Raw genomic sequence first — 10,785 nt, forward strand, 5'->3', positions numbered from 1 at the left:
TAGAACTAGAAGATTCATGGCTTTGGCATGAAAGATTTGGCCACTTCAACTTTCATGGACTACAATTACTTCACCAGAAAAATATGATGAGAGATTTGCCAAGCATAAAGGAGAGTGGTGATGTCTGCAAAGGTTGTCAACTTGGCAAACAACATCGACAAGCATTTCCATCCGGAAAGGCTTGGAGAGCAAAAGCCTTGTTGGAGCTCGTGCATACAGACGTCTGTGGACCAATGAGGACCCCATCTCTCGATCAAAGCAGGTACTTCATTCTTTTCATTGATGACTATTCTAGAATGACATGGGTTTATTTTCTACGTGAAAGATCAGAAGTCTTCAAAGTCTTTAAGAAGTTCAAGGCTCATGTCGAAAAACAAAGTGGCCAATACATCAAAGCTCTTAGAAGCGATAGAGGTAAAGAGTACACCTCAAAAGAATTCAACAAGTTTTATGAAGATGAAGGAGTAGAGCACCAATTGATAGTGGGCTATGCTCCTGAACAAAATGGAGTCTCGGAAAGGAAAAATAGAACTATAATGGAGATGGCTAGATCAATGCTATTTGAAAAAGGACTACCAAAGATATTTTGGGCAGAAGCAGTATACACAGCAGTATACTTGCTAAATAGATGTCCAACAAAAACTCTACAAGACAAGACTCCTATTGAGGCGTGGAGTAACCATAAGCCATCAGCAAAGCATCTCAAAGTTTTTGGATGTGTATGCTATGTGCACATTCCAGCTCCAAAAAGACATAAGCTAGAAGAAAAATCAGAAATTGGCATATTATGGGATATAGTTCTCAATCTAAAGGCTATCGAGTCTACAATCCAAGAACTAAGAAGCTCGTGATCAGCCGAGATGTCGAGTTTGATGAATCTGCATCTTGGAATTGGGATGATGGAAAAATAGAGAAGAAAGGTGCTGTCCTGTCAGGAGAACCAGAGACAACCCCAACACAACAGCCTGAAGAAGACGCACATGAAAGAGAAATTTCAGAAACGCCAGGTACGCCTCCTGCATCTTCTTTAACTCCTCCATCAATAGAAGATGAATCTTCCTTTGAGTCATCACCTAGAAGAGTAAAATCACTTAGAGATATATATGAAACATGCAACTTCATAACTTTAGAACCTGAAAGTTTTGAAGCTGCAGTAAAACAAGAAGTATGGAGGAAGGCTATGGAAGAAGAAATTAAAACAATTAAGAAAAATAAAACATGGGAGCTTGTAGAATGCCCACCAAATAAAGAAATCATTGGCGTGAAATGGGTCTATAAGACCAAAATTAATCCTGATGGCTCAATACAAAAACATAAAGCAAGATTAGTAGCTAAAGGCTACTCACAACAGCCAGGAATAGACTATAATGAAACTTTTGCGCCAGTGGCAAGACTTGATACAATAAGAGCACTTATAGCTCTTGCAGCTCAAAAGAAGTGGAAACTCTACCAACTGGATGTAAAATCAGCATTTCTAAATGGAGAGCTCGAAGAAGAAATCTATGTGGAGCAACCACAAGGATTCATCGAGGAAGGAGGAGAAGACAAAGTCCTAAGACTAAAGAAAGCCTTATATGGACTTAAACAAGCACCAAGAGCGTGGAACAGCCGCATCGACAAATACTTCATCAATGCTGGATTTAAGAGAAGCAAAAGCGAGCCAACACTCTATACCAAAACTCAAGGTAACTCCATTCTTATTGTCTCTCTATATGTTGATGATCTTATCTATACAGGAGACAATGAAAAATTAATTCAAAAATTTAAAGAAGATATGATGAAGACATTTGAGATGAGTGACCTCGGTAAATTGCACTATTTTCTTGGCATTGAGATAAGCCAAGAAGAAAATGGAATCTTTGTATGTCAAAAGAAGTATACTGAAAATCTCTTGAAGAAGTTCAAGATGTCTGGGTGCAAGACCGTGGCTACACCACTCATCACCAATGAAAAGCTAAGAAATGACGATGGATCCGGAAAAGCGGAGGCATCAACGTACAGAAGTCTCATTGGAAGCCTACTTTATCTAACAACAACTCGACCAGACATTATGTACGCGACCAGCCTACTTTCAAGGTTTATGCAAACTCCAAGTCAGATACACTATGGAGCAGCAAAAAGAATATTAAGGTACTTGCAAGGAACTATTGACTATGGCATATGGTATAGACCTTCTATAGAAACAAGCCTCTTCGGATTCACAGATAGCGACTGGGCTGGAGCGGACGACTTCAAAAGTACATCAGGCTATGCATTCACAATTGGGTCTGGCATATTCTCATGGTCTTCAAGAAAACAAGAGACAGTGGCACAATCATCAGCCGAAGCGGAGTATGTGTCAGCGTCAAGTTCGGCCTGCCAAGCTATATGGCTGAGAAGAATATTTGAAGACATGGGAGAACAACAAAATGAAGCTACTAAAATATTTTGTGACAACAAGTCTGCTATAGCGATGACAAAAAATCCAGTGTTTCATGGTAGGACAAAACACATTGCCATCAAGCATCACTTTCTACGTGAAGTCTCAGCAAACAAGGAGATAGAACTCAAGTATTGCAAGACGGAGGAGCAAATAGCAGACATCTTCACCAAGGCACTTCCAAGACCAAGATTTGAAATGCTACGAAGCATGCTTGGAGTATCCCAAATGTGCATTAAGGAGGAGTGTTGAAAATTAATGCACATTATTGGAAAATACTACAAAATTCTAGAGACTTCCTCAAAGCCCATACAAATTAAAGCTAGAATATTCCAAAAAGTTCTACATAATTCTAAAAGTCTATAAGATAGCTTGAGAAGTAGAAAGAGTATTCTAGATAATTCTATTAGTAACTATCTTAACTAGAGAAGTCTAAGAATTTGTGGAATTATCTAGAATATATGATAAACATGTGACTAATAGATGTTCTAGAGAAGTCAAGAGGGTTCATCTACTCTCTATATATATAGCATGTACCCATATCTAAGTGCAAGCAAGAGGCAATACTAAAAGCCACTAGTCCTAAAGTCCTATTGTCCTAGACATCTACATCTCCACTTGTATCCTCCTTTGTTCATTAATAAAAGATACTTTGTTTTATAGTTCAAACACTTCTCATATCAAGCATAGATAGCTAATAGAAGCTTACACAAGCCATTAGCTACAAGTGTCCTAAACACCCTCTAAATTTCTAACAATCCCAAATGCTTTTGCAAGAGCAGCCCCTCTGTCTTTATTCATCACTCCATCATCATCATCATCATCAAGGAGGAAGTACTCTTTGGTGATGCTTGCCCCGATTAAGAACTTCTTCACATCCATTGCCTTCTGAACCTTCAGTTTTTCCAACAGTCTTTCCAGCGACCTATCCAATTCAACAATTTGGTTGTGGGTGTCATCATGATCAATGTTTACAGCGCAGCCCAAGTTCAACTCCCTCTTATGAAACTTGGGGCGCACGGCAACCATCTTTACTCCCTCCTCCACTCGTTTTTTTAGATTTTCTATTTCCTCTTTCGGGAGATTCAATTCCAGGTCGCACTCTCCTATCGAACAACTTTCTTCGTTGCACAATTGTTTCAAAGAGTTGATTGTGAATTTGAGATCTTCGAGAATGTGTTGAAACTTGGTACTCTTACTGTTTATGATCGCCTGGTTAACGCCATTGTCCAGCTGTGTAAATAGTGTTCCTCTGATTAACTCTTGTGCCATCATAGTGAGTAAATATTGCAGTTGTTGTGTGAATGATTTTAAGAGAAATAATCTTTGCTCGCACAGCTTAATTAAATATACTACTCAGGGGCTATCTAATTCCTATAGGGAAAGGATTCCGAATTAAACCTAGCTAATAGGACCAATGTGGTCTAGTTGCATTCAGTCTCTACAATGTTGTATTCAGTTTCCAAAGGAATCCTAATTAAGCTAAGTAAGCGCCACCATTCCTAATGACAAAAGTAATTCTAATTCGTAAGGCTAGCCAGAAAAGGCTTACCTATTTAATTAACATGTGGGCTGGGCCAAAGTGAGAAAACAAAGCCAATATAATTAATTTAAGGGTCAGGTTTATTTTTTTTAAATATTTACTATGTTTGTCTTTTTATTCGATTACAAAATATTTTAATAATTTTTAATTTATCTAATTTTTAAGTATACTATATATAACAATTGTGGTGGGATGTCGCTTGCTTTATGTACTGCCTTAAACAGTGTAGTGAGAGGGGACATTAGGTAAGGAGACATAAAAATAAAAATAAATAAAAAACATACAGTTTTTGGAAATGATACCAAATTCTCTTTAGCACGGTATTTTTAGTCTTGAGTATATACCATTTCACCAAGGCATCTTGAAATCAAATCCTACCGTTTTAGGAAATTTTTTAATAAGTTGGCGTGTAACCCAGAGTTTTGAGCTTCAGATCAGATTCAACGAGGAAAGGAGGAGAGTACGTGTCCAAAGCTTGCGCTTCAAGACCAATTTCTATTCTCAATTTTTAATTAATTACTAATTACAAATGTTATAGGATAATGCTCTCTTGCCATACAATCTGATAATTTAGTTGAAATGATATTAGGTTAAACTATAGTGCTCAATATTAAAGTCTCTTGTGAAAGTCACAACTAAGTTTCGAAGCCGTAAAAGTTCTCAAGGGAAGTTGTCCAAAACATTGCAATGTTGGTTTTTTGGTACACGCAATGTTGGTTTTTATTACACTGCAAACATTGCAAGCTTTGCTATGCGCAACTGTTTACAAAAACATAAAAGGAAAAAAAAAAAAACAAAAAAACAAAAAAACCGCAATGACAACGATCGAAATTACAAAGGAAAAATGAAACACAAATCACCCGTTGTTACAAGTCTTCTGTTAGCTTTTTCATAGTAGCGCCCGGACATTGCTAGCTCCAACCGTACGTCAAACATTTATCTCTCAATATTGAGCCAATTTAGGTTGATTCCTTCATTGACCTCCCTTATGTCTACGTTTTTGAGTCTGGGTATGAAGGGTTTCCATAAACGTTTTGTCTCTTCATCACATATCACTTCCTGTAAATTCTCAAAATCCGAAACTGATGGAGGTAGCTTCTGCAAACGTGAGCACTGTCTCATGTCGAGCTTTCTTAAACTTTCTAGTTTACCAATGTCTTCAGGCAACTCCTTAATGCTGAAGCAATAAGATATGTCAAGATAGTTTAACTTTTTGAGGTCCTTAGTCGAGCCCGGCAACTCTAACAAGTCTGTACAAGACCTTAGCCTCAAAACTTCTACATTGACCAGGTTCCCAATCCCTTCAGGCAAGGCAGATAGCTTATGACAGTTAGTGATACTGAGCTTCTTAAGATGAATAAGATCACAGAGCTCAGCGGGCAATTCCGCCAAATCATAGCAGTAGTCAATGTTCATTTCCACTAGGTTTGGAAATGCTTCAAAAATTTGGATGGGATACTTGCCAGAAGCTTGACCGATATCACACATGAATGAAGATATCTTCTGTAGACTCCTCAAATGAATGGGGTACTTGGTTATAGAAGAAATTGAAATTCCCTCTAATCTGATTCTCTTCAAATTTGGTAACCGACTTAGTAGTTTAAAGTTTCTTAATTCAGCAGGTAAGACACCATAATTTGTGACTATTAGAACCTTTAATTTACCCATTTTCTCCACAAATTCAGGTAAGTCATAGTCCTTTGTCTGAAAATTCAAAACTAGAACCTCAGCTTCTGGTAGTTGCAGGTTGTGCCAATTTGTTGAGAACACTCCATCTGCAAACGATATGCTATATGATGTGAGTGTGGGGAGAAATTAAAGATTTGAAAGTACTATTCTAGTCTTAGTGTTTATATGTGTGTGTGCATGCTCATCTGTGTACGTGTGCTTGGTGCACATGTATGTATTTGCTAGAGAAAGAGATGGAACAACCAGTTGAGATAGATACTAGGCGAGCCTTCTTAGGATGATACTTGTGTTCTGTCCACCACTTAGGAAAATTGTTCTCACATATGTCTATATTCAGTCTTTTTCTATCTTCTATTGGGCCTAGTTCCGTCTGGTAGATAGCAAGCTCTCTAAGCATATGATGCTGGGTAACAAAGTGTTCACTGTAGTATCCATCCACCTCCATCTTCTCCTTCCTGGTTATGATCAAAACTAAGTTTCTTAGAAGAGATTTCTTCAACATATATACATATTGCAATAGCAAATTAATTATCAGGAGCAACTAGTCATGAGAATGTAAGAGAAGTAGCGAGAGTCATATATAATATCAGACGAGAAACATAGAAGACTGCATACCTTGTGACTACAAGATTAGCCAGACTCAAGCTGGTGAGCTCGCTGAGGTTTGTAATGGATAGAGTACTATCTTCATGTAGCTCATATAACTCTGCCCACATATCAATGAGGGCAGCAAAAGGGATTCTTTGGTCTTCAGGAAATGAACCAAGGTCCACGAAACATTCCTTGAGAATAGCCTTTTCTTCAACCAAGGTATCTAAGCTACTTTGTAGGCAAACAAGCATATCATTCTCAAAATCAAACATAGAAGAACCTTTAGACCATTCAATTACTCTTTTTTGCCAGATCTCTATAGGCTGCCCACAAAGTGATTTTCCGATCACTGTAATGGCAAGTGGTAATCCATGACAATGCTCTACTATCTGCAGTTCAATTAATTCTCCAAAAGGAAGTCAATTAGTATTTGAGTTGCAGACTGAATGTTCAAGTATCTCAAAATCATTGGTTAAATTAATAACTGTCTACTTCTCTTTATTTTTATTTGAGTTTTGGTTCATAAGTGAAGTAATTAAGCATAAATGTATATTTTATTTGCAGGTTGATATGGAAAATGGATGTGTTCACTCGATGCTATGCGTAAAAAGCATAAGTTCTTCTCCCTTAATTTAGTGAGTCATAAATAAGCATATATATGTTGTGCATTGCACCTAAAAAATCACCTTTCTTGAAAGATCTTCTGGAATATGATGAGAGCTTTTTTCTCCCAACGAAGCTGAATGATGAAAAAGTTCCATTCCATTGTCATGATCCAATGGTTTTAAATAAAATGGAAATCCAAATCCTGGAATAAATTCAGATCTTGATGTCACCAAAATCTTGAAAGTTGGAAATTCCAACTCCATTGCATCAAGTATCGCAAGAAGGGATTCTTGATCTGATCCATGCATATCATCCACGACCAACAGTGAAAGATTTGGTCTTGCTTCCTCCAGAACTTGTCGCAGCGCCCTTGCACTTGCTTTGAATTGGCAAGATTTGACAAAGAAGATGTTCTTGAATTTATCTACCCAAAATACAATATAAGAAGACTGTTATTGTGAGGTCATTTATGTCTGTCTATAATTATACATAGAAGAAACAGATATATACACACACACAATGCTGAAGTCATAAAAATGAATATCCCCCGATGCCAATATATATATTGTAGCCGCATATACAACGAATAAGAAAAGAGCTAGTGAGACTCGGGTCTCTCTTTTTTTTTTTTTTTTTGGGTAAAAAAACTGGGGTCTCTTTGAATACAATAAACGACATGATATTCAAGCAGCAGCACATTACAAGATTTGTAGCTTCACTATATTTCTTTTTTACTAAGAAGCTACATTAATAGATTAATGAATTTCTAGCTACAGCTAGACCTAGATTTTTTTTTTTTTTTTTTTTTTGAGAAAAAGCTGTAATATTATTCAAGAAACATCAGATTGAGTGATACAGCTAGACCTAGATTAGATGTGGGTGTAGTAGTTAGTTAATGTTCCTTTTTTTTTTTTTTTTTTGGCTAAGGGGGCCGGTGCAATTAATGTTAAACTCTCATAAAATCGGATTTAAATTAAGGAATATGGTACCTTTAAAATGAAATAGCACTAATACAAATAAAATGATGTTAAATTTCAGATTAATTACTACTATTATAACACTTTTGAACTAGAAAGTAAAAGTTTAGTAATTTAAGATGGAATTAGGAGAAGAAAAATTGATACCATCATTATATATACGATACCTTTGACTTGGTCATCTTGACAAAACTTTGTTGCCAAAGTGGTTTTCCCACATCCTCCAGGACCGATGACCACAAGCATTGGTACCCCATCATCCTTGAGAAGCTTCCTCTTCAATTCATTCAAAGGCATATCCAATCCAACCGTAAAAGAAGGAAGTTCAGGTACTGTACGCCAAGCAGCTTGAGTTCTTACCATACCACTGGCTTTAATTTCCTTGAGCTTGAATTCCTGGACCGATTTCAATATTTTTAACAGGTCTTGAAGAGAGCAATCCAATTCACGAACTTGTTTGGTGTATATATACTTTTTGTAGCTGCTCTGATTACGAAGCTTCGATAACTTGTCAACAAGCTTTATGCCCTTCTCCATTTGTATTGTAAGATATTTTATCTTGTGGTCGTGGCTACCCAATTCCCAGTAATGCTCCATTATCAGTGGTAGTAAAGAGTGTAGCTTGTATTTGATACTTTCAAGGAGGTGTTTAAATTTCCCCTTTTGCACTATTTCTTCAACGTCCTCATAAAGCAATTTAAATACCATTAATAGACGTTCTCCATTACTTGCCAAAACCAATGTCTCATGATTCTCATCCACATGCCTTTTTCCCAGCACTTTTGGTACATCCAATCTAACTGTAGGCAATGAAGGTTCAGGTACCTCTATATTCCTTAAAACCAATGTCTCGCTCATGTTCACATCCCTTGTTCCCTGCCTGTTCGGTACATCCAATCCAACTGTAGACAATGGAGGTTCAGGTAATGCACTCGAACCTTTAATTTCAGTTTGATTTTGTACCACCTCTATATTAACCAATGTCTCCTTCAAATCCCTTGTTCCCTGCTTGTTTGGTACATCCAATTCCACTGTGTGGGATGGAGACTCAGGTATCTCACACAGACCTTGATTTTGCACAATTTCACTCTTTCCAATATTCTCGATCGCTGTCTCTAAATTTCTTACCAAAACCAAGTTCTCCCTCGACCTACTTGCTACCTGCTCTAGGAGTATATTCAATTGTCTTTGAAGAGATTCATCCAATCCAAAAAGTTGGTCGGTGTATTTATACTTTTTGTAGAAGGCCCACGGACGAACCTTGGAGCACTTGTGAATAAGCTCTACACCCTGCTCCATATCTATTCTAAAATTTTCTACTTCCTCTTTTGGCCACTCCAATACCTTGTCATGTCTTGCAAGCTCTTTGATCACTGGTTGTAAGGAGTCCAGTGTGAATTTGAGATTTTCAAGGTGGGGTTTAAATATCAGAGTCTTGTACTTCAGTTCTATAACGGCCTCAAATAACCTACTAAATACTGCTCCTAGAGCAGCCCCTTCGTCTAACGACGCAACTGTTATAATTGCAACACAAACCAAAATCAGAAAACTTGTATTTGTTTCAATCAAGAGACTCTTATCATAAACTTGGAATCCAATAATTTAATGTCATTTAGAACCCAAGAAAAGAACAAATCAGGAGACTGAAAAACTGCAGTACAAGGTATACTCAACTTTCCATTACTTCGTTGGTGATGGCACAAGACAAAAAACGTACCCCAAATAAATGCTTCATGAGATGAACAATTTAAAACTACCTTAAGACAAGAAAATTAAAAAAAATTGTATACTGATTTATAAATCTAAGTATATGTAATTTGTTAGAATATGTTTGCGGAAGAGTAATAATAGTAAAAGTATTTTATAGTATGAAGGCCAATATAGAATTGTAGAAACCAATTTCCAAGAAAGTCACCTTGTTCTCCGCCATTTGCTTCATTTGGCTCGGGCATGTTCTCTGTAATATAACTCGCCGAGGTCTCTATCTCATCCCCTTGTTTCTGTGGGATTAAGTACTTCTCTATATTTGACAGCTTGCTCTTAACTTCATCAAGATCTGAAGCCGAGGTCTGTATCACATCCCCTTGTTTCTGCGGGATTAAGTACTTCTCTATGTTTGACAGTCTGCTCTTCACCTCATCAAGATCTCTTTGGGTTTTGCTTGTCAGTTTAGGAGGCGTTGCTTTTGCAACCGAGTTGCTCATAGTTTAGCTACTTTTGCAACCGAGTTGCTCATAGTTTAGCTAATTTTGCTTTATCAGAAACAATCACTTACCCAATTTGAAATGAGATTCATACCCGATTATTTTAATCTAAAAGCTTAATTAGAACGAGAGAGAGAGAGAGAGAGAGAGAGAGAGAGAGAGAGAGAGAGAGAGAGAGAGAGAGAGAGAGAGAGAGAGAGGGTGCAGTATCTTGACTTAAATGGAGGAATTGAACAAAGTTTTGAAACAATAAGTTTAGCTTTGAACAAAAAATTGTTGTACGTGAGACTCTCTGAACCACTTGTTTCTTTTTCAAAATTTTATTTTTGAAAAAATAAAAAATCAGTACTACAAATAATTGTGAGGAATTGGATGGAAATTCAGCATCTGTCTTAATTTTCAATTTCAAAATTTTCCATCCACGAAAAACATGCAACTGGCCAACTGGACAGGTCCACAACTTGTTTTCTTCTCGTCTTCTCTCAACACCGTTAACTAGCCTCTGCTGTCTAGATTCATATCTGTTTTTTGGATTCATTAGTGCTTCAATCTGATTGGATATTGTCGTTTGCTCTTGCGTTTCAACCAAGAAGTAGAATGAAGGAATCTAGAGCCTACCACGTGGATAATCTGCTTTAATACAATAAAAGAATATAGACATTCATTTGAAAACCAATTAATTGACAATAAGAAAAATAACTAAAACCTTTATAAGCCACAATTAATATGAGATTTTTTTCTCAACATAAACTCTTG

General features: G+C 36.9%; 1 protein-coding gene across 1 annotated transcript; it reads right to left on the reverse strand.

Annotated features, from left to right (window-relative positions):
• Positions 1–4,606: 4,606 nt before the first annotated feature.
• LOC147284489 (putative disease resistance protein At5g66910) lies at positions 4,607–10,198 on the reverse strand. Its single transcript, XM_086242874.1, has 6 exons — positions 9,741–10,198; positions 7,993–9,339; positions 6,929–7,272; positions 6,267–6,631; positions 5,895–6,106; positions 4,607–5,737 (listed from the first exon to the last, which is right to left on the reverse strand). Exons 1-6 carry the CDS (start codon positions 10,027–10,029, stop codon positions 4,899–4,901), a joined length of 3,396 nt encoding a protein of 1,131 aa, XP_086099000.1. The 5' UTR covers positions 10,030–10,198; the 3' UTR covers positions 4,607–4,898.
• Between the last annotated feature and the right edge of the window lie 587 nt (positions 10,199–10,785).

The sequence above is a fragment of the Dryas octopetala genome, chromosome 5 (genome assembly GCF_963921425.1).
Source record: "Dryas octopetala chromosome 5, drDryOcto1.1, whole genome shotgun sequence".
Lineage (NCBI taxonomy): Eukaryota > Viridiplantae > Streptophyta > Magnoliopsida > Rosales > Rosaceae > Dryas > Dryas octopetala.

Coding starts and splice junctions, on each gene's coding strand:
- LOC147284489 (XM_086242874.1), bottom strand. CDS start 10,029: ATGAGCAACTCGGTTGCAAAAGCAACGCCTCCTAAACTGACAAGCAAA. Junction 6,632..6,928: donor CAGAAGATCTTTCAAGAAAG/GTGATTTTTTAG, acceptor ATTGAACTGCAG/ATAGTAGAGCATTGTCATGG. Junction 6,107..6,266: donor GCTAATCTTGTAGTCACAAG/GTATGCAGTCTT, acceptor GATCATAACCAG/GAAGGAGAAGATGGAGGTGG.